Source organism: Coregonus clupeaformis, unplaced genomic scaffold (assembly GCF_020615455.1).
Source record: "Coregonus clupeaformis isolate EN_2021a unplaced genomic scaffold, ASM2061545v1 scaf0160, whole genome shotgun sequence".
NCBI lineage: Eukaryota > Metazoa > Chordata > Actinopteri > Salmoniformes > Salmonidae > Coregonus > Coregonus clupeaformis.
The window spans coordinates 178783-203258 of NW_025533615.1; the positions used below are offsets into that span (position 1 = coordinate 178783).

Here is a 24476-nt window from a genome sequence, read left to right on the forward strand (position 1 = left end):
GTCTGTCTTGACTGCCTGTCTGTCTTGACTGCCTGTCTGTCTTGACTGCCTGTCTGTCTTGATTGCCTGTCTGTCTTGACTTGCCTGTCTGTCTTGACTGCCTGTCTGTCTTGACTGCCTGTCTGTCTTGACTGCCTGTCTGTCTTGACTGCCTGTCTGTCTTGACTGCCTGTCTGTCTTGACTGCCTGTCTGTCTTGACTGCCTGTCTGTCTTGCTTGCCTGTCTGTCTTGACTGCCTGTCTGTCTTGACTGCCTGTCTGTCTTGACTGCCTGTCTGTCTTGCTTGCCTGTCTGTCTTGACTGCCTGTCTGTCTTGACTGCCTGTCTGTCTTGACTGCCTGTCTGTCTTGCTTGCCTGTCTGTCTTGACTGCCTGTCTGTCTTGACTGCCTGTCTGTCTTGACTGCCTGTCTGTCTTGCTTGCCTGTCTGTCTTGACTGCCTGTCTGTCTTGACTGCCTGTCTGTCTTGACTGCCTGTCTGTCTTGACTGCCTGTCTGTCTTGCTTGCCTGTCTGTCTTGACTGCCTGTCTGTCTTGACTGCCTGTCTGTCTTGCTTGCCTGTCTGTCTTGACTGCCTGTCTGTCTTGCTTGCCTGTCTGTCTTGACTGCCTGTCTGTCTTGCCTGCCTGTCTGTCTTGACTGCCTGTCTGTCTTGCTTGCCTGTCTGTCTTGCTTGCCTGTCTGTCTTGACTGCCTGTCTGTCTTGACTGCCTGTCTGTCTTGACTGCCTGTCTGTCTTGCTTGCCTGTCTGTCTTGCTTGCCTGTCTGTCTTGCTTGCCTGTCTGTCTTGACTGCCTGTCTGTCTTGACTGCCTGTCTGTCTTGCTTGCCTGTCTGTCTTGCTTGCCTGTCTGTCTTGCTTGCCTGTCTGTCTTGCTTGCCTGTCTGTCTTGACTGCCTGTCTGTCTTGCTTGCCTGTCTGTCTTGCTTGTTTGAAATGCTGCGTACATATAGCGCCCTGTGGAAATCGAATTAGCATAAAAATAAAAAATATCCCTTTTTTTTGCATTGGATGCGTCTCAATCCACCATTTCCGCATCTGCGGTGAAAGGTGACAGAGAGGACTGTGAGCGTGGCCATGTGTCTGGGTCTGTGTGTGTGTTGTTAGTGTGGGTGTGTGTGTGTGTACAGGGTATCCCAACTAGCTCTCACAGTCTCACTTCAGAATTAGACCTTCATCCATGTTTCACAAATGTCAAATTTCGAAGTTGTTGCAAAATGTCAAATTTCGAAGTGTTTAGGCATTAACTCCACATTTTTAAGGTTAGGGTTAAGTTTAGGCATTAAATAGCTGCATGTTGGCTAACTCCCTTCCTGGAAAAAAATAACACGAATTAGCTCGACCGCCTGTTGTGTCGTGCTTACGGTTGCAATAGATTACGTTTACAACAAAGAACTACGTTTGTCAGTGCTCAGTCACGGAGTGATTGACTTGGAGGGGGAAGTGGATCCTGCACATGTACATTCCCACGGGGGGGCCAGTATGAAAAAATAAATAAAAATAATAATAATGTATGCACTCACTAACTGTAAGTCGCTCTGGATAAGAGCGTCTGCTAAAATGACTGTAAATGTAAATGTACATAAATCTCCATCTCCATAGCTACAAGAATTTGGGTTCCTTGAAAATCCGGAACCGCAGCCAGTCCATAATAAGTCTTAGTGAGAGCAACTTAGTAATAACTCTTTAATAAACAGGGAAAACTATCGTTACTGTTTTATATCATACATCACACACATAAGTACATATACATGTTCGATCTGTCAAAAGGTGAATACAGTATACAATATAATCTGGTATATTTGTTTTCACTTTCAAAGACTATATGTATTTTCTCTTCTGGGATTATGAACAGCCTGATATGGCAATCTACAGTAAGGCTTGACATGACATTTCTCCGCATAATATTCATATTTTTCATCTAAAAACCAAAACATACAAATAGAACTTTAGCACCATGTGTTTCCTAATATTCATATTGTTCCCAAAAATAAGGGCTTAGAACAAGTGGACATCAGTTTCTGTTTTTTTTTTTAAAGAACGGGGATTCCATGAAACTATTTACTTACATTTTTATATTTAATAAATCATTATTTGTCTCAACAGTTGTTTGAGTATTTCATTTTCATAAAAATGCTGCGGCTTGTAGCAGAGAGTTTGCTAACTGACATTGTGCCAACCTTTTTGAATACCCCCAGACAAACTATATAGGAGTTTCCCAATAGAATTGTGAAATACATTAACAATCTATCACAATCTAAAAAAATGTAATGAATATTTAACCAACCAATATTCCCCAACGGCATCGATAACACTTTAATAAAATCAGCAGCAATTCATACCTTAATTGATAACCATAGTCACCTTGATTGGAATACTAAATCCATCTTTTAACAAAATATTACAGCCAATTCTACAGTAACAACAGAAATATATACGTACATGTTTAGGACACAGAGACGACAGGAGTAGTACGACACAGCAATCACCTTCTATACTTTGACCCACATTCCTTTGATCAGAACAGCTTTATACCTCTGGCCTGGGTTTATTTATTTATTATTTATTTATTTTATTTTAGATTTATGAATTATCTTTGTTTGTTTCTTTACTTTATCCTCTTGAAACAAAATAAATAAATAATCCTAGTGCAGATTGAATCATTTACAATTGAAATTAAAAGCTTAAAACATTATGATAATAAAACATTGCATTAAACACAGGATAACTGCTGTTGTTGTTGTAGTTGTTTTGTGCAGATTGAATGAGAAATCCTAAAGTGGTCGCACCTTGTTTTAAGAGTTGTGTTTCGCTGTAAACCGTGAGGGGTTGAGGTCTCTGCTTGTTCTCCCCGAGCATTGAGTGTCTGCAAGTGTTTCTGGAGGCAGGCAGGCAGGTCCCTCAGATGGCAGAGGGCAAGGCCATGCTCTGATCGAATGAGAGAGAGAACCCCGCGGGAGGGAGACAGCGAGAGACTCCGCAGTCTCTGTGGTGGTAGCACCTTTGAATCAGCGTTCAGCACCAGGTTCATTCATTAATGAACAAAAATGCACCTTTTTTTTTTGTCATCCATTTTGGCTCTAATTCAGAACTGATAAAGGCCATGATACAAAGAACCAAACCAAACCAAATACAGCAACTACGCATTAATGCATTCAAAGAATTCAGAAAGAGAGAGTGAGAGAAGGACATTGTACAGAAGTGCGAGACAGACAGCACTAACATGCTTATATCTTTTCGGGCCACCTCACAATGAGCTCTAGGCATACTGGGAAGAAAAAAAACAGGTGGTGAGAGAGTGAGTCTGAGTTTACGCCTTTTCATAAAGTTGTTTTGGAATCTCTTATGATGTCATCGTACAAATGGTGGAGATATGTGGAACTATTCAGCCCAATCATTAAACACTTTGTCAACGTTTTCACAGGAACTATTCAGCCCAATCATGAAACACTTTGTCAACGTTTTCACAGGAACTATTCAGCCCAATCATGAAACACTTACTGTTGCTCTAAAACCTTGTCTTTCCCATGTCTTTTTTTGCAGGCATTTTTCTATTTGGCCAGACGTTTTGTTCACAAGACTAACGACAGACAAGAAAAAGATGAACATGTTGGTACAACAAGTCATTCATCATCTGGAGAAACAGAAGAAGAGGAAAAACACCTAGACGTGTCCATACTGCTGTCATCTGTCCAACACCTAGACGTGTCCATACTGCTGTCATCTGTCCAACACCTAGACGTGTCCATACTGCTGTCATCTGTCCAACACCTAGACGTGTCCATACTGCTGTCATCTGTCCAACACCTAGACGTGTCATGTGCTGTCATCTGTCCAACACCTAGACGTGTCATGTGCTGTCATCTGTCCAACACCTAGACATGTCCATACTGCTGTCATCTGTCCAGCACCTAGACGTGTCCATACTGCTGTCATCTGTCCAACACCTAGACGTGTCCATACTGCTGTCATCTGTCCAACACCTAGACGTGTCCATGCTGCTGTCATCTGTCCAACACCTAGACGCGTCCATACTGCTGTCATCTGTCCAACACCTAGACGTGTCCATACTGCTGTCATCTGTCCAACACCTAGACGTGTCCATACTGCTGTCATCTGTCCAACACCTAGACGTGTCCATACTGCTGTCATCTGTCCAACACCTAGACGTGTCATGTGCTGTCATCTGTCCAACACCTAGACGTGTCATGTGCTGTCATCTGTCCAACACCTAGACGTGTCCATACTGCTGTCATCTGTCCAGCACCTAGACGTGTCCATACTGCTGTCATCTGTCCAACACCTAGACGTGTCCATACTGCTGTCATCTGTCCAACACCTAGACGTGTCCATGCTGCTGTCATCTGTCCAACACCTAGACGCGTCCATACTGCTGTCATCTGTCCAACACCTAGACGTGTCCATACTGCTGTCATCTGTCCAACACCTAGACGTGTCATGTGCTGTCATCTGTCCAACACCTAGACGTGTCCATACTGCTGTCATCTGTCCAACACCTAGACGTGTCATGTGCTGTCATCTGTCCAACACCTAGACGTGTCATGTGCTGTCATCTGTCCAACACCTAGACGTGTCATGTGCTGTCATCTGTCCAACACCTAGACGTGTCCATACTGCTGTCATCTGTCCAACACCTAGACGTTTTCCTGCGCTGTCATCGGTCCAACACCTACAATTGTCCATACCGCTGTCTTCTGTCCAACACCTAGTCGTGTCCATACCACTGTCATCTTTCCAACACTTAGATGTCTCCATACCACTGTCATCTGTAAAAACACCTAGACGTGTCTATACCGCTGTCAATTGTCCAACACCTAGACATTTTCCTGCGCTGTCATCGGTCCAACACCTGCAATTGCCCATACTGCTGTCATCTGTCCAATACCTAGATGTGTCCATGCCACTGTCATCTGTCCAACACCTAGACGTGTCCTGTGCTGTCATCTGTCCAGGTTACTGTCCAACACCTAAACGTTTCCCAAATGGATCCTATTCCCTCCACAGGGCACTACTTTATGGATCCTATTCCCTCCACAGGGCACTACTTTATGGATCCTATTCCCTCCACAGGGCACTACTTTATGGATCCTATTCCCTCCACAGGGCACTACTTTATGGATCCTATTCCCTCCACAGGGCACTACTTTATGGATCCTATTCCCTCCACAGGGCACTACTTTATGGATCCTATTCCCTCCACAGGGCACTACTTTATGGATCCTATTCCCTCCACAGGGCACTACTTTATGGATCCTATTCCCTCCACAGGGCACTACTTTACAGTGCCATTTGGGATGTAGCTCTCCAACCTGATAATAGTATTGAGTACCGGAACATTCTCTGCAGTATCTATTCTCTCTTGATCAGATTCCAAACCAACCAACCGGCTGGCTGAATCAACTAGGATGTTTTGGATCCAGCTGAGGGTGAACCAATCCACCTCACCCAGGCTCGGGTACAGCCAACCCAACCTCTGGTTCTGGTTCTGGAATCAGCTTCATTGGCACAGTAACTCCAATATTATTATTATTATTATTATTATTATTATTATTATTATTATTATTATTATTATTATTATTATTATGTTATACCAGCTTCCCTCTTTATGTTGTTTTTGGCCAATGTCTGATACGTTGTTTGGTGTCTAGTCATCTTTGGGTTGAGTCCCAAATGGCACCCTATTCCCTATATAGTGCACTACTTTACACCACGGGCCTATATAGTGTACTAGTGTCTGGGCCCTGGTCAGAGTAGTGCACTACATAGAGAATAGGATGCTATTTGTGATCACCCTTGGTTACTGTACTGGCACATGAAACCCAGGTACAGAAAGACACTGGTACCTGGAGTAGTAGTTGGCTGGACAACAGCACCTGGAGAAACACCACAACCAGGAGAAGCAAGCCAACCGACCGCTGCTGTTTCGTCCTCTCTGTCCACCCTGTGTGTGTGTAGTGACTGTGGGGTGGAGTTGGGAGGGTGAAGGTGGTGGGTGAAGGTGGGGGGGGTCTCAACTGTTTTCTCTGTACTTGGGTTGAAGTTAGTAGCGACTACTGAGATAAAGCCGAAATGTGCCATGAGAAGATCTGTATGTGGAGCTGTATGAGTTATACATAATGATTGAAATATACTGGTTTGGTGTGAGGGTGTCACGCCCTGGCTCTGGGACTCTTATATGTTGAGCCAGGGTGTGTAGATTCTATGTGTTTGTGTTTCTATGTTAGGATCTAGTTCATGTGTATCTATGTTGGCCGGTGTGGTTCTCAATCAGAGGCAACGGGAATCAGCTGTTGCTTGTTGTCTCTGATTGGGACCATACTTAGGCAGCCTGTTTGGCACAGTGTATTGTGGGATCTTGTTCCGTGTAGGTTTGTGTTGGTGTATTTACCTAGGACTTCACGTATCGTTTTGTTGTTTTGTGTTTGGTAATAAGTACTCATTAAAAGTATGTACGCATATCACGCTGCGCCTTGGTCCGCTGCGTGACAAGGCTATGATGATGACCTATGGAGGGAATCACAGTGTATCTGCTATCTGCACCTGACTTTGATGTATATCCCTAGTTTATATAATATGCCTAAACATATCATATCATGTATCCCTACAGTATATACCTCAATTTATACCTCAATTTATACCTCAATATATACCTCAATTTATACCTCAATATATACCTCAATTTATACCTCAATATATACCTCAATTTATACCTCAATATATAAATCAATATATACCTCAATATATATATATCAATATATACCTCAGTATATCCCTACTGTATATTCCTCAATATATACCTCAGTATATCCATACAGTATATACCTCAATATACACCTCAATATATACCATATCTATAGGTAAAGAGAGAGCGTCTATGTTTTTTTAGAGGGGAATGATGCACCATAGAATCGATGCCTACCAGGCAGCCAACTCACACGAAACACACCTGCCCACCGAAACACCGAAGAGCACATACTGTGACCTCGCACACGTGAGGGAAAATAAAATCAAACAGAAACAATTGGCGGTATCCGAGAAGACAACAGTTTACCAGAATGCATTGCAGTATGAGGACGAATGGAGCTCCGTGAGGACATGCCGTGGCCGGGTCCCAAACAGCACTCTATTCCCTACGTAGTGCACTACTTTAGACCGACTCGACTAGAGCCCTATGGGGCCTGGTCAAAAGTAGTGCACTAAATAGCCCATGACCGCGTCGAGAGACCCCTGAGTCAGCTGGTTCAGTGGACATGATCCTATTGGTCCTGAGGAACCAATCCCTGGTTTGGCCTGTTTATTTATTTATTTGTGTGTTTTTTTTACTGTGCCATTTTATTGTTCATTTGATTTATTTCATACAAAATAAAAACTAAAAGGATCACTGACTGTGTCAGAAAACGTAGAAGAAGAAGTTGCATTCCGACAGGAAGGACTATTCTACAGATGATTACTGAGTCCGATGTTCCACTGGAACTGATCCAGTCACTCCCAATAATCAGGGCTGAATGCTTCTAGTCTTAGCCTACACAACAAGATGGTGAATGTATGTAGTTTTAGCCCTAACCACCTTGATGGGATAAACATTGCTAGACTAAATGGTTGTAGTCTTATAGCCTACACCCAGAGGTTTCAGCACCTCGGCATGGCAGTGCACCTCATTGGATGTCCTCACTTCAGTATCTCCAATCATTCAGCCCCGCCCCCCACCCCCCGCCCCTTAGTAACCAGGAAGTGAAGGTTGGCGTGGCAACCACTCTGTTCTGCACCCAGGAACAGGAAGTGAAGGTTGTCATGGGAACGGCACCATGGGATGGGGGAGAGGGCAGAGCAGCAACCAGGGATGGAGCCAAACTGTTGGCAAGACAACAGGGCTGTGTGACTGGGTGAGGGAATAACACACATACCTTTCTCTGCCACACAGTCTGTCCTTGTGTTCTTTTCCACCCCTGGCAAGACCCTCTCGCCCCGTCAGTCTCTCCCTCCCTCTCTCTCTCTCTCTCTCTCTCGACCTGTCCTCCTTATAACGCAGTGGAGGCTGCTGAGGGGAGGACGGCTCATAATAATGGCTGGAACGGCGCGAATGGAATGGCATCAAACACATGGAAAGAATTTATTTTGATGTATTTGATACCATTCCACTGATTCCGCTCCAGCCGTTACCACGAGCCCGTTCCCCAAAATTAAGGTGGCACTAACCTCCTGTGCTATACAGTATTCTCTTTCAGAGCACACATGTTGAGTAAAAAAAAACTTACAAAAATACAGGTACACTCAGGCAAAGTATCATCATTATCACCACCACCATCATCACCACCACCATCATCACCCCCACCATCATCATCATCACCATCATCATCATCACCATGTGAACAGTTCAAAATAAAAGGGTACAACAATGAGACTGAAGTATAATACAATATGACATATCAACACATGCTGGTCAAGGTTTCTGTTTGAAAAACCGATGAGCTTATTGTTCTCCCTACGACCTCGTGGTTATTGTTCAACCTACGACCTCGTGGTTATTGTTCTCCCTACGACCTCGTGGTTATTGTTCAACCTACGACCTCGTGGTTATTGTTCAACCTACGACCTCGTGGTTATTGTTCAACCTACGACCTCGTGGTTATTGATCAACCTACGACCTCGTGGTTAAAAGCACATAAAGAAAGACAGGAATAGAAAACAGGAGGGAAATGAAAGATGTGCAGGTGGGGGAGGAGGAGGAGGGAGAAAGAGGAGGAGGAGGAGGAGGAGGAGGAGGAGGAAAGACTAGACTCTCTCTAGCAGCATGGTTGTTGGAGGAACAGTGAAAGACAGCCTTTGCACCACACCTCTGTTCTGTGCATTATCATGTCACAGTGTGCTGTTTGATGGTTGCTTTTCAACAGCCACCATGTGACCTCTAAACGTATTTGATTTATTTAAATATTTGACTATATTCAGAATTTCAGTTGTTCGTTTATAAAACAGAACACATTTCACCCTACAACGGTTGTGTAGAAACACCTCTAAACATTGTGCTGTCTTCTTGGCTAGAGAAATGTAAAGTTATTTGTTTTTCTTACTGGTGAAAGACATGTCAGTGGAGAGAAGGGTTGTGTCTAAGCTAATGCTTGTCTCATGTGACCCAGTTTGAATTTCAACTGGATTTAACTGAATTTATTGTCAACCATCCTATAGAATAACCACATATAGCATGCTGTTACAGAATGCTACCAGCAGAGGACATTGTTTGTTACACTATGGGGAACTTGTGCCTATAAGCTCTGATTCAAGGTCAGTTTGGCTTATTTTTTCCTCAAACTGTTGAAATGTGGATTGGTGTATAGAGAGCTGGTCCTAGACCTGTGCTTAGGGATAACCTCTGCAGAGAGTATGAAACGATACGACACATTTCCAGGGCTGGGGAGGAGGTGATCAACATTCATAGTCTAGTCGCATGTTGTGCAGACATTTTAAATGCCTAAATGTATCCATGCGTTCCTTTTGTAATCTGATACCTGTGTGCTTCTCAACTGTAGGTCTGATGCTTCTTTATTTGGCTCTGATAGTCTGTCATTTGTGTTCAGCCATTTTAAGAATTCAATTCTGCAAAGATACGGCAGTTAGTTTGGTCTCTGGGTGCAAAGAACTGCCACAGCGTCAATCCTCCTCCATCATTCCCATCAGGCATTGCATCGGTCACATGACAGGAACAACAAATCCCCCCCGCAAATATCATCTTCATCTTCATCATCACCAACACAGTATATGAACATACATCATAGTTACACAGTCATACTTTATATACACACTCAGACAGACACACAGATGGACAGATAATGCCCCAAGAGGATTATATATCTCACTCCAAAAAAAATCTATGTATCTTTTATATTAGATTAATCATTTTTCTGTATGTTTTATTTTCCCAAAATAAAGTAATGTATGTATATAGTCTTGACAGCTTCTTGGTAGAGTTGACAACACACACACACACACCCACACACACACATACACACACACACACACACACACAGGTCTCCTATAGGGGGACTGGATGACTGAGAGGGAGGTGAAAGAAAGAGCACCAGATGTAGACGGAGGAGAAGATCCAGCGAGAGGAAGAACAGAAAGAGAGAGAGAGAGAGAGAGAGAGAGAGAGAGAGAGAGAGAGAGAGAGAGAGAGAGAGAGAGAGAGAGAGAGAGAGAGAGAGAGAGAGAGAGAGAGAGAGAGAGAGAGAGAGAGAGAGAGAGAGAGAGAGAGAGAGAGAGAGAGAGAGGGAGAGAGAGGGAGGGAGAAGGATGGAGAGCATTCCTTCAGAGAGAGGACTCGTACTGCAGTAGCTCATAGAGAAGGGGCCCATCCCTATACCTGATGCCCACCGCGTTGGGGCTGATGTACTGCAGCACGTTTATGGTCCTGCGCAGCCGGCGGTCCACAAAGTGTGCGTCCCAGGCCGGGTAGCGCTTTCTGGGCATGTCTATCTTGATGAGGGGCCCCTCTGGCCGGGTGGGTCTCCCGGCCGCATCCACCGGCTCTGTGGACCTCACCTGGAACACGGGCAGGCAGGTATCCGTAGCCTCCTCATCCTGCCCGTTGTAATCTCCCGCAAAGGCCCGTGTCGGGGTGGCCTGGGAGCCTCGGGGGCCCGGGGTGGGGGCCATGGGTTCGGCCTCGGGGGGCAGGGGGAGGCCCCACAGCAGCTCAGCACAGCAGGAGGAGGCCAGGACCCGGAGCCCGGGGCCCATTGGGTGCAACACCCCGTAATAGAGAACCATGCAGGCCACGCCCGAGGCGAAGCACAGGAAGACGCTGCAGAGGGCGGAGCCGGCGTAGGCATCGGTGGTGGCGGGGTCGCGGTAGGCGTACCAGAGCGCGGTGAGCACGGCGTTCTCCAGCAGCACCACGGTGTAGTAGGTGACCATACGGTAGCGCGTCCGGCCCTCCCGCACGTTCAACCAGCAGAACACGTAGACCACGCCCACCACCATGTTGAACAGAACCTCCTCCCACTTGGACATGCAGAAGTCGGTCCCGCCGTGGATTACCCAGAACGCCATGGCGCACCAGTGCATCACCACGAAGATGCCGAAGTAGAGATGGAACACGGAGGCGAACAGGGCGAAGGAGAGGACCCGGGAGGAGATGGTGAAGAGGCGCCAGAACAGGTGTACCAGGGCCCCACGGTAGCTCATACTCATCTTGTCGTCACGGGAGTCACGCAGGAGCTTGTGGTAGGAGGCCAGCACCCAGGACAGGGACAGGAGAGAGGCCATCGCAGACATACCTGGGGAAAAAGGAGGAGGATGAGAGGAGGAGAGCGAGAGAGAGACAGAGAGAGAGAGAGAGAGAGAGGAAGAAAAGGAGGGGAAAATAGAGAGAGAGAGAATGCAGGGGAGCAGAAAGAATGTGTTGGAGAGAGAGCGAGGGAGAGTGAGAGAGAAAGAGAGAGGAGGAAGAGAGAGAGAGGAGGAAGAGAGAGAGTGCGAGAGAGAGAGAGAGGAGGAAGAGGGATAGAGAGAGAGAGAGAGAGAGAGAGAGAGAGAGATAGCGAGAGGAGGAAGAGAGAGAGAGAGAGAGAGAGAGAGAGAGAGAGAGAGAGAGAGAGAGAGAGAGAGAGAGAGAGAGAGAGAGAGAGAGGAGGAAGAGAGAGAGAGAGGAGGAAGAGGAAGAGAGAGAGAGAGGAGGAAGAGGGAGAGAGAGAGAGGGGAGGAAGAGGGAGCACCAGAAGGTAGATAGAAAAAGATGGAGAGAATAAAAGGTGATTATTTCTGTGTGAAACGTGTTGTTCTGTAAGTCCAGTAAGAATGTCTGGAGCCGAGCAGAGAGCTGGGAGCATGAAGTGTCTGCAGGACAGTCAATCTGTTTTCCACTCATAATGAATAATTAATCTAGACACATTAACATTAATTCCTAACCTGACCCAAAGGACAATCCAACTAACCACATTTAATTTTAGCTAAACTAAACTGTTAAATTAAATATTCAAATATAACATGTTTAATGTGCATATCCATGTACAGTGCGGTGATAAAGTGATTTTTTTTTGGGGTTAATAAGCTCTAAAATAGTGTGATATTCAGATATATTATGATTGGTTGAATCACACTACTACGGTGTCCATATTAGGACATCCTCAGTCTCAGCATTATATTGTTTACTACACCAGTCCTGCTTCCCTAAGACAGTCCATGTTGATCGAGACATCAGCAGTACAGCCTATGCTCTCACATCACCTGCAATGTGAGAAATGGGTCCAGCATTATAGCTCCATCAACCACGCTGCACAATACTGCATCTCAACAAATACACTGCTGTGATATAGTTGCCTTCACATAGAGAAGACTCAACATTTTGTCATTTGTTGTAATATTCACATACTATTTTCACACATGAAACACTTTTGATTCAAAATGTTTCAAAACTCTTGTAACAATTAAATATCGAAATGCAAGTTTCGCGTCAAACTGAGAAACGAAACTCCAAGAGCACATAACAAAAAATCTACAAAATCAGACAAATGTGATGACAGTTGCTTATGGTACAAATATCAACAAGGAACTGACTTGTTTTAAAGTTTTTTTTTTTTTTTTGTAACAAAAACGGTGGAAGAGGTCAAACCAAAACCGGAGCGGTCGCAATACGGAGCCCTGGGGAACCACTGTCTCTTACACTGCAGGGTCTCGACCCGGTTCCTCTGGATCATGATACAGAGCTGCAGGACCAGCTGAGGAGCTGACTCCAGGAAGGTCTCCAGCAGACGCAGCATGTTGACGTCAGCGTACTCGTACATCATGGCCCAGTAGAACCGCCTGTGGTTCTCCTTCTGACGACGACTCTGGACGCCCAGGTACATGGTGCGGATGTACCTGGCAGAGGAGGAGGGGAGAAAGAGAGAAAAAAAAGAGAGAAAGAAAGAGAGAAAGAAAGAAAGGAACAGATAGAGGGGAGATTAGTCTATTTATACTGAACAAAAATATAAACGCAACACGTAAAGTGTTGGTCCCATGTTTCATGAGCTGAATTAAAAGATCCCAGAAATTTTCCATATGCACAAAAAGCTTATTTCTCTAACATCTTGTGTACAAATTTGCCAAGATAATCCATCCACTTGACTGGTGTGGCATTGCAGAGTCTGAACTGTAAATAGGGTGCTATTTCACTACACATCTGATTCCACTAATCAACACTAAATCAGTTGTGCGAGTGCTAGGACAAAAAACAAAATGTCACCCCTTTGGGTCCCCCAAAGACCAGGTTTGAGAAACACTGGTCTGCAGCACCACTTCATCCCACCGTGATGTTCAGCAGCCATCTGCATGTAGTACTGTAGAGCTAACACCAGGGGGGGATACTCAACTATAGTCCTGCATTAAACATCACTAGTCATCTGTCTTCCAAGGGACAAAGAGATATGAAGATGAAGTCTGATGTGTTGAAGAGTAATGACAGTAATCAACGGAACATCTCACTTTCCGTTTTACTGCACGCACACGCACACGCACACGCACACGCCAAGACGAGGACAGTCGCAGACTCCCTCCTATATATCTACAGTCGTGGTCAAAAGTTTTGAGAATGACACAAGTATTGGTCTTCACAAAGTTTTGCTGCTTCAGTGTTTTTAGATATTTTTCTCAGATGTTACTATGGTATATTGAAGTATAATTACAAGCATTCCAAAAGTGTCAAAGGCTTTTATTGACAATTACATTACGTTTATGCAAAGAGTCAATATTTGCAGTGTTGACCCTTCTTTTTCAAGACCTCTGCAATCCGCCCTGGCATGCTGGTCAATTAACTTCTGGGCCACATCCTGACTGATGGCAGCCCATTCTTGCATAATCAATGCTTGGAGTTTGTCAGAATTTGTGGGTTTTTGTTTGTCCACCCGCCTCTTGAGGATTGACCACACGTTCTCAATGGGATTAAGGTCTGTGGAGTTTCCTGGCCATGGACCCAAAATGTCGATGTTTTGTTCCCGGAGCCACTTAGTTATCACGTTTGCCTTATGGCAAGGTGCTCCGTCATGCTGGAAAAGGCATTGGTCATCACCAAACTGTTCTTGGATGGTTGGGAGAAGTTGCCCTCGGAGGATGTGTTGGTACCAAAAGTGTGAGTGAGCCCACTCCCTTGGCTGAGAAGCAACCCCACACATGAATGGTCTCAGGATGCTTTACTGTTGGCATGACACAGGACTGATGGTAGCGCTCACCTTGTCTTCTCCGGACAAACTGTTTTCCAGATGCCCCAAACAATCGGAAAGGGGATTCATCAGAGAAAATGACTTAACCCCAGTCCTCAGCAGTCCAATCCCTGTATCTTTTGCAGAGTATCAGTCTGTCCCTGATGTTTTTCCTGGAGAGAAGTGGCTTCCTCGCTGCCCTTCTTGACACCAGGCCATCCTCCAAAAGTCTTTGCCTCACTGTGCGTGCAGATGCACTCACACCTGCCTGCTGCCATTCCTGAGCAAGCTCTGCACTGGTGGTGCCCCGATCCCGCAGCTGAATCAACTTTAGGAGACGGTCCTGGCGCTAGCTGGACTTTCTTGGGCGCCCTGAAGCCTTCTTCACAACAATTGAACCTCTCTCCTTGAAGTTCTTGATGATCCGATAAATGGTTGAATTAGGTGCAATCTTACTAGCAGCAATATCCTTGCCTGTGAAGCCCTTTTTGTGCAAAGCAATGATGACGGCACGTGTTTCCTTGCAGGTAACCATGGTTAACAGAGGAAGAACAATGATTTCAAGCACCACCCTCCTTTTAAAGCTTCCAGTCTGTTATTCTAACTCAATCAGCATGACAGAGTGATCTCCAGCCTTGTCCTCATCAACACTCTCACCTGTGTTAACGAGAGAATCACTAACATGATGTGAGTTGGTCCTTTTGTGGCAGGGCTGAAATGCAGTGGAAATGTTTTTTGGGGATTAAGTTCATTTTCATGGCAAAGAGGGACTTTGCAGACAGGCAGGCAGACAGACAGACAGGCAGGCAGGCAGGCAGACAGGCAGGCAGGCAGGCAGGCAGGCAGGCAGACAGGCAGGCAGGCAGGCAGGGAGGCAGGCAGGCAGGCAGGGAGACAGACAGGGAGACAGACAGGCAGGCAGAACGCATCACTTAGCTACTATAACTCTTTGCTGCCTGGCTTCTAGAAAAATATCTTATAGATTCATTCACCAGTCTCCATCTGTTACACATTCATTCATTCATTCATTCACTCATTCACTCATTCATTCATTCATTCATTCATTCATTAATTCATTCACCAGTCTCCGTCTGTTACTCATTCATTCATTCACCAGTCTCCATCTGTTACACATTCATTCATTCACCAGTCTCCATCTGTTACACATTCATTCATTCACCAGTCTCCATATGTTACACATTCATTCATTCACCAGTCTCCATCTGTTACACATTCATTCATTCACCAGTCTCCATCTGTTACACATTCATTCATTAATTCATTCATTAATTCATTCACTCACTCATTCATTCATTCATTCATTCATTCATTCATTCATTCATTCATTCATTCATTCACCAGTCTCCGTCTGTTACTCATTCATTCATTCACCAGTCTCCATCTGTTACTCATTCATTCATTCATTCACCAGTCTCCATCTGTTACTCATTCATTCACCAGTCTCCGTCTGTTACTCATTCATTCATACACCAGTCTTCATCTGTTACTCATTCATTCATACACCAGTCTTCATCTGTTACTCATTCATTCATTCATCAGTCTCCATATGTTTCTCATTCATTCATTTATTCACGAGTCTCCATCTGTTAATCATTAATTCATTAATTCATCCATTCATTAATCCATCCATTCATCCATCCATTCATCCATCCATCCATCCATCCATCCATCCATTCATTCATTCATTCATTCATTCATTCATTCATTCATTCATTCATCCATTCATTCACCTGTCTCCATCTGTTACTCATTCATTCACCAGTCTCCATCGGTTACTCATTCATTCATTCACCAGTCTTCATCTGTTACTCATTCATTCATTCATCAGTCTCCATATGTTTCTCATTCATTCATAGACCAGTCTCCATCTGTTACTCATTCATTCACGCATTCATCCATTCATTCACCTGTCTCCATTGGTTACTCATTCATTCATTCATCATTCATCCATCCATTCATACATTCATACATTCATCCATTCATTCATTCATTCATTCATTCATTCATTCATTCATTCACCAGTCTCCATCTGTCACTCATTCATTCACCATTCTCCATCTGTTACTCATTCATTCATTCACCAGTCTCCATCGGTTACTCATTCATTCACCAGTCTCCATCAGTTTTGTAGTCAGACACTCTACTGCTCACTTAGCCCCTCCATTTCCCTTCCTTTCATCTTTCAACACCCTGCCATTGTATATTGTATTGGAGTGAGTTTAACTAACAGGTGATAGTACAATACGACATGCAGGTCTCGAACCCCAGCGTGTAGGCAGACCTGCTAACCACTGCTCCAATAAAGGGTCAACCCCTTTAACGGGGACCTTAGCGGGCCTATCTAGGAAAGGTTTGTTACTAGGAAAAGAGAGTGAAGAACGGTTATGATGAACACTGGAGGGATAATTGTATCCAGCTACAACTCTAATCCCAGCAGTCCTGCTACTGTTGAAAGCTCGTACGGTCCTGAGAGTAATGTAATATGCAGCTAAGGGCTTTGCCAGTTAAGACTGTAATCATCTTTGGGTTGGGGCTTGTTGGGGCCCTGTGACAGGAACCACCATTTACTGTAGGCAGACTCCGATGTAAACTACAACCACAGACAGAGAGACATTGTTGCTGTTGTTGTGAGCTGGGTACGTGCCAAAAAAGAAAGACTGTTAGAAACACAGAAAGAAACACAGAAAGAAACACAGAAAGAAACACAGAAAGAAAGAAAAAAATAAAGAAAGAAAGAAATAGAAAGAAAGAAAGAAAGAAAGAAAGAAAGAAAGAAAGAAAGAAAGAAAGAAAGAAAGAAAGAAAGAAAGAAAGAAAGAAAGAAAGAAAGAAAGAAAGAAAGAAAGAGAAAGAAAATAAAGCATCAAACAAACAAATAAATAAATAAAACAAGTCCTGTAATTTTGTAAATACTGCATCGCTATGGCAAGACGCATCCCACTGGGCACAGACGTCAATTCAATGTCTATTCCACGGTGGTTCGACATCATTTTATTGAAATGACGTGGAAACAATGTTGATTGAACCAGTGTGTGCCCGTGGGATCATTCACCCAAGTTTTGTCAAAATCGGGCCAGTGGTGTCTGAGATTTCATGTGTGACTGACGAGTTGATTACTATAGCGCCCCCCCTTGGGCCAATCCGTGTAATTTTGTACATGCCGGATCTCTATGGCAAGACACATAATTCACCCAAGTCTAGTCAAAATCGGGTCAGTGGTGTTTGAGATATCGCATGTGACGTACATACTAACGTACAGTGCATTCGGAAAGTATTCAGACCCCTTGACTTTTTCCACACATTTTTGTTACGTTACAGCCTTATTCTAAAATGGATTAAACCGTTTTTTTCTCCTCATCAATCTACACACAATACCCCATAATGACAAAGCAAAAACCCAAACTGAAATATCACATTTACATAAGTATTCAGACCCTTTACTCAGTACTTTGTTGAAGCTCCTTTGGCAGCAATTACAGCCTCGAGTCTTCTTGGGTATGATGCTACAAGCTTGGCACACCTGTATTTGGGGAGTTTGTCCCATTCTTCTCTGCAGATCCTCTCAAGCTCTGTCAGGTTGGATGGGGAGCGTCGCTGCACAGCTATTTTCAGGTCTCTCCAGAGATGTTCGATCAGGTTCAAGTCCGGCCTCTGGCTGGGCAACTCAAGGACGTTCAGAGACTTGTCCCGAAGCCACTCCTGCGTTGTCTTGGCTGTGTGCTTAGGGTCATTGTCCTGTTGGAAGGTTAACCTTAGCCACAGTCTGAGGTCCTGAGCGCTGTGGAGCAGGTTTTCATCAAGGATCTCTCTGTACTTTGCTCCGTTAATCTTTCCCTCGATCCTGACTAGTCTCCCAGTCCCTGCCACTGAAAAAGATCCCCACAGCATGACGCTGCCACCACCATGCTTCACCGTAGGGATGGTGCCAGGTTTCCTCCAGATGTGACGCTTGGCATTCAGGCCAAAGAGTTCAATCTTGGTTTCATCAGACCAGAGAATCTTGTTTCTCATGGTCTGAAAGTCCTTTAGGTGCCTTTTGGCAAACTCCAAGCGGGCTGTCATGTGCCTTTTACTGAGGAGTGGCTTCTGGCCTGATTGGTGGAGTGCTGCAGATATGGTTGTCCTTCTGGAAGGTTCTCCCATCTCCACAGAGGAACTCTGGAGCTCTGTCAGAGTGACCATCGGGTTCTTGGTCACCTCCCTTTGGTACCCTTCCCCAGATCTGTGCATCGACACAATCCTGTTTCGGAGCTCTACGGACAATTCCTTCAACCTCAGGTGGATTCCAATAGGATGATCAATGTAAACAGGATACACCTGAGCTCAATTTCGAGTCTCATAGCAGAGGGTCTGAATACCTATGTAAATAAGGTATTTCTGTTTTCTATATTTAAGAAATTAGCTAACATTTCAAAAAAACCTGTTTTCACTTTGTCATTATGTGGTATTGTGTGTAGATTGATGAGGACTTTTATTTATTTAATCAATTTTAGAATAATGCTGTAACGTAACAAAATGTGGAAAAAGTCGGGGGATCTGAATACTTTCCGAATGCACTGTACACAGATCCATAGTCCCCCTCCTGAGTTCAACAAACAGAGAAGAGATGCTGTCGACCAAAAACAACTGTTTCAGAGTTAACCTGCCTTCACCCTTTGAGAATATCTATGGAATCTCTGGGCCTGTCCGAATATTCGTACTTGCATTGCACATAGTACTCTGGGTATGCAAAAATGGAACGTGTTATAGCATGTGAAATTCCTCAAATTGAGTATGCTTTAAATACCACTAGCTAACTGTAGGTGGCTCTGGATAAGAGCATCTGCTCACTGACTGACATGTAAATGTATTGTCATAGTTACTGGTGTGTAGGGTCTTTAGTCCACCCAGTAGTGGAGAGGAAAGAGCTGTCTCTCTGCCTATACCCATATCTGTCTCTGCCTGCCTCTCCCTCTCTCTCTCTCTCTCTCTCTCTCTCTCTCTCTCTCTCTCTCTCTCTGCCTATACCCATATCTGTCTCTCTCTCTCTCTCTCTGTCTCTCTGCCTATACCCATATCTGTCTCTGCCTGCCTCTCCCTCTCTCTCTCTCTCTCTCTCTCTCTCTGCCTATACCCATATCTGTCTCTGCCTGCCTCTCTCTCTCTCTCTCTCTCTGCCTATACCCATATCTGTCTCTGCCTGCCTCTCCCTCTCTCTCTCTCTCTCTCTCTCTCTCTCTCTCTCTCTCTCTCTCTCTCTCTCTCTCTCTCTCTCTCTCTCTCTGCCTATACCCATATCTGTCTCTGCCTGCCTCTCCCTCTCTCTCTCTCTCTCTCTCTCTCTCTCTGCCTATACCCATATCTGTCTCTGTCTCTGCCTGCCTCTCTCTCTCTCTCTCTCTCTCTCTCTCTCTCTCTCTCTCTCTCTCTCTCTCTCTCTCTCTCTCTCTCTCTCTCTGCCTATACCCATATCTGTCTCTGCCTGCTTCTCTCTCTCTCTCTCTCTCTCTCTCTCTCTCTCTCTCTCTCTCTGCCTATACCCATATCTGTCTCTGCCTGCCTCTCTCTCTCTCTCTCTCTCTCTCTCTCTCTCTCTCTCTTCTCTCTCTCTCTCTCTCTCTCTCTCTCTCTCTCTGCCTATACCCATATCTGTCTCTGCCTGCCTCTCTCTCTCTCTCTCTCTCTCTCTCTCTCTCTCTCTCTCTCTCTCTCTCTCTCTCTCTCTCTCTCTCTCTCTCTCTCTCTCTCTCTCTCTCTCTCTCTCTCTCTCTCTCTCTCTCTCTCTCTCTCTGCCTATACCCATATCTGTCTCTGCCTGCCTCTCCTCTCTCTCTCTCTCTCTCTCTCTCTCTCTCTCTCTCTCTCTCTCTCTCTCTCTCTCTCTCTCTCTCTCTCTCTCTCTCTCTGCCTATACCCATATCTGTCTCTGCCTGCCTCTCTCTCTCTCTCTCTCTCTCTCTCTGCCTATACCCATATCTGTCTCTGCCTGCCTCTCCCTCTCTCTCTCTCTCTCTCTCTCTCTCTCTCTCTCTCTCTCTGTCTCTCTCTCTCTCTCTCTGCCTATACCCATATCTGTCTCTGCCTGCCTCTCCCCCTCTCTCTCTCTCTCTCTCTCTCTCTCTCTCTCTGCCTATACCCATATCTGTCTCTGTCTCTGCCTGCCTCTCTCTCTCTCTCTCTCTCTCTCTCTCTCTCTCTCTCTCTCTCTCTCTCTCTCTCTCTCTCTCTCTGCCTATACCCATATCTGTCTCTGCCTGCCTCTCTCTCTCTCTCTCTCTCTCTCTCTCTCTCTCTCTCTCTCTGCCTATACCCATATCTGTCTCTGCCTGCCTCTCCCTCTCTCTCTCTCTCTCTCTCTCTCTCTCTCTCTCTCTCTCTCTCTCTCCTCTCTCTCTCTCTCTCTCTCTCTCTCTGCCTATACCCATATCTGTCTCTGCTGCCTGCCTCTCTCTCTCTCTCTCTCTCTCTCTCTCTCTCTCTCTCTCTCTCTCTCTCTCTGCCTATACCCATATCTGTCTCTGCCTGCCTCTCTCTCTCTCTCTCTCTCTCTCTCTCTCTCTCTCTCTCTCTCTCTCTCTCTCTCTCTCTCTCTCTCTCTCTCTCTCTCTCTCTCTCTCTCTCTCTCTCTCTCTCTCTCTCTCTCTCTCTCTCTCTCTCTCTCTCTGCCTATACCCATATCTGTCTCTGCCTGCCTCTCCCTCTCTCTCTCTCTCTCTCTCTCTCTCTCTCTCTCTCTCTCTCTCTCTCTCTCTCTCTCTCTCTCTCTCTCTGCCTATACCCATATCTGTCTCTGCCTGCCTAACTGAGCTGGCACAATGTCCAAATACATCTACCCCTTGATGTGAAGCCATTCAAGCGAGGACAATAGCGTGGCAAGGACAGAAATAGCATGGACAGTAGCTCCCCCCCTCTCTCTCTCTCTCTCTCTCTCTCTCTCTCTCTCTCTCTCTCTCTCTCTCTCTCTCTCTCTCCCTCTCTCTATCTCTCTCTCTCAACAAATAGAGAGGAGTGAGGACGTAGTTGTAAATTCAGACTAATTCAGACACGTTTTACAGTCATTTCGAATCACGCTGGCCTTCTTTCAAGACAACACCACAGTCATAATCTAATGGGAGAGGAGAGGAGAAGAGAGGGGATATGAGAGGAGAGAGGAGAGGAGAGGAGAGGAGAGGAGAGGAGAGGAGAGGAGAGGAGAGGAGAGGAGAGGAGAGGAGAGGAGAGGAGAGGAGAGGAGAGGAGAGGAGAGGAGAGATGTTGTTTGTGTCGATATTAAGAAGTGAGTTATTCCTTGTTCAGTTTTAGGGATATGGGGTCATGTGAGGTTCAGACTCCTAGACATTACTGTCAATGCCCAGCAGGTAAAGTCTGTGTGTAGCTCCAGGAAAGCAGGGAGAAGGTCAGTAATGTTTCGAATAATGGGCCCGGTTGGGAAAAGATATGGGATCACTAGCTCAGGACTGTGAGCATAGCCATGTGTCTGTCTGTGTGTGTGTGTTTGTGTGTGTGTGTGTGTTTGTGTGTGTGTGTGTGTGTGTGTGTGTGTGTGTGTGTGTGTGTGTGAACAGGGTATCCCAACTAGCACTCACGTCAGAATTAGACGTTCATCCATGTTTCTCAAACGTAAAATTTCAAAGTTGTTGCTAATGTCACATTTCAAAGTGTTTAGGGTTAGGTTTAGGCATTAACTCCACATTTTTAAAGGTTAGGGTTAGGTTTAGGCATTAAGTCTGAATGGTTAAGGTAAGGGTTAAGGTTTGGGATAGGCTTAAAACCAACATCTCAAAAACAACTTTCTATCACAGGATTCAAACTTGAAACCTTTATAATCAGATGCTGATGCCACCCAGCATCCACAAGACCCTTTTTGTTGTCATTTTGGCAAACACTCCAGAGCGACTTACAGGAGCAATTAGGGTTAAGTGCCTTGCTCAAGGGCACATTGACAGATTTTTCACCTAGTCGGCTCGGGGATTAGAACCAGTGACCTTTCGGTTACTGGCACAACGCTCTTAACCACAAAGCTACCTGCCGTCATGACTCTCTCTCCTTGGTGAGGATCAAAGGTGCCAGATCAGCTTGTCAAATGGCTGACAGATAGCCGATCAAGGACAGCTACGTGTAAATATGCATTGCATTTCTTGTCCGAATGAGCGGTGGTTTCCAAACGTAACAACGATAAGTTGAAATCTGTCTCTCTCTTTCACTCTCTTTCTATTGACCCCTCCTTCCCCTCACCAAGCAGTCATGCTATTGTTCGTCCAGTCCACCAGGGACCTGTTTTCATTGGATTACGTTAGTAATCAGTAATCTATACCATGTGTGTTTGTATTCTGTGTTATTATTTAGTTAGTTAGTAAATAAATAATTAAGCCAATTTGTGTATTGCTGATTCATCAATAAGGTTAGTGTTCTTGCAGGTTCAAGGATTATGCGACGTTCAGAATGAGACTGATGAGGTAATGATTTAATAAGTGACTGTTATCGATATATAACATATATACAGCTGTGGAAAAAAATTAAGAGACCACTGCACATTTTTCTTAAATCAGCATCTCTACATGTATGACAGCCATTCCATTCCAGTGTCTGTTGAATTCCAACACAGGCACACCTCATTCTACTGAATTAGGTACTGATTAGGTGATCACCTGAACCAAATCTTATTTAACGAGGAAAAGTATAAAAACCACTGCTGTGGTCATCACTATCCTCTTGCAATAGGACCAGCTGGATGGCAAAAACAGTGCTAATAGTACCTCAAAAGTAATATTAATCAAAAAATAACTATTGACCATGCCAAAAGAGTTGAAAAGGAAAGTTTTGAGTGAGGAAAAGAAGGGTTCAATTCTGGCTTTACTGGGAGAGGGATACAGTGAGTGTCAGGTTGCTTCCATCCTTAACATTTCAAAGACGGCGGTTCATAAGAACAAGGTCAAGCAGCAGACATTGGGGACAACAAAGCTACAGACTGGCAGAGGGCGAAAACGACTCTCTACATACCGGGATGACCGCCAACTCATTCGAATGTCACTCAACAACCGTAGGATGACATCAAGTGACCTACAAAAAGAATGGCAAATGGCAGCTGGGGTGAAGTGCACAGCGAGGACGGTTCGAAACAGGCTCCTAGGGGCAGGGCTGAAGTCGTGCAAAGCTAGAAAAAAGCCCTTCATCAATAAGAAGCAAAGAAGAGCCAGGCTGAGGTTTGCAAAAGACCATAAGGATTGGACCGTAGAGGACTGGAGTAAGGTCATCTTCTCTGATGAGTCCAATTTTCAGCTTTGCCCAACACCTGGTCGTCTAATGGTTAGACGGAGACCTGGAGAGGCCTACAAGCCACAGTGTCTCGCACCCACTGTGGAATTTGGTGGAGGATCGGTGATGATCTGGGGGTGCTTCAGCAAGGCTGGAATCAGGCAGATTTGTCTTTGTGAAGGACGCATGAATCAAGCCACGTACAAGGTTGTCCTGGAAGAAAACTTGCTTCCTTTTGCTCTGACATTGTTCCCCAACTCTGAGGATTGGTTTTTCCAGCAGGACGCCATGCCACACAGCCAGGTCAATCAAGGTGTGGATGGAGGACCACCAGATCAAGACCCTGTCATGGCCAGCCCAATCTCCAGGCCTGAACCCCATTGAAAACTTCTGGAATGTGATCAAGAGGAAGATGGATGGTCACAAGCCATCAAACAAAGCCGAGCTGCTTGAATTTTTGCGCCAGGAGTGGCATAAAGTCACCCAACATCAATGTGAAAGACTGGTGGAGAGCATGCCAAGATGCATGAAAGCTGTGATTGAAAATCAGGGTTATTCCACCAAATATTGATTTCTGAACTCTTCCTAAGTTAAAACATTATTGTGTTGTTTAAAAATGAACATGAACTTATTTTCTTTGCATTATTCGAGGTCTGACAACACTGCATATTTTTTTGTTATTTTGACCAGTTGTCATTTTCTGCAAATAAATGCTCTAAATGACAATATTTTTATTTGGAATTTGGGAGAAATGTTGTCAGGAGTTTATAGAATAAAACAAAAATGTTATTTTTACCCAAACACATACCTATAAATAGTAAAAGCAGAGAAACTGATAATTTTGCAGTGGTCTCTTAATTTTTACCGCAGCTGTATATCTTCTAAGAGTTTAATTCGGAAGATGGTAACTTGTTAAACAACTTCTTCCGTGGTGCCCTAAATTCCTAATTAATTTTTTTATATACAGTGGGGGGGAAAAGTATTTAGTCAGCCACCAATTGTGCAAGTTCTCCCACTTAAAAAGAT

The 24476-nt window shown here is 44.8% G+C and overlaps 1 protein-coding gene and 1 long non-coding RNA gene across 3 annotated transcripts in view; both read right to left on the bottom strand.

Annotated features, from left to right (window-relative positions):
* Positions 1 to 1707: 1707 nt before the first annotated feature.
* LOC121552436 lies at positions 1708 to 6021 on the bottom strand. Of its 2 annotated transcripts, none has more exons than XR_005997198.2 (2): positions 3739 to 6021; positions 1708 to 3666 (listed from the first exon to the last, which is right to left on the bottom strand). It is a non-coding gene; the product is annotated as an uncharacterized LOC121552436 (long non-coding RNA). The 2 variants fall into 2 exon arrangements; XR_005997197.2 differs by having other exon boundaries at positions 3703 to 6021.
* A 4245-nt stretch (positions 6022 to 10266) lies between these two features.
* LOC121552254 (XK-related protein 6) overlaps positions 10267 to 24476 on the bottom strand; it is a 186602-nt gene continuing 172392 nt past the window's right edge. Inside the window, exons 2-3 of the mRNA XM_041865015.1 lie at positions 12683 to 12879; positions 10267 to 11297 (exon numbers count right to left, since the gene is read on the bottom strand). Coding sequence (XP_041720949.1) covers positions 10327 to 11297; positions 12683 to 12879 — 1168 coding nt within the window. The 3' untranslated portion in view covers positions 10267 to 10326. The remainder of the gene's footprint in view (positions 11298 to 12682; positions 12880 to 24476) is intronic.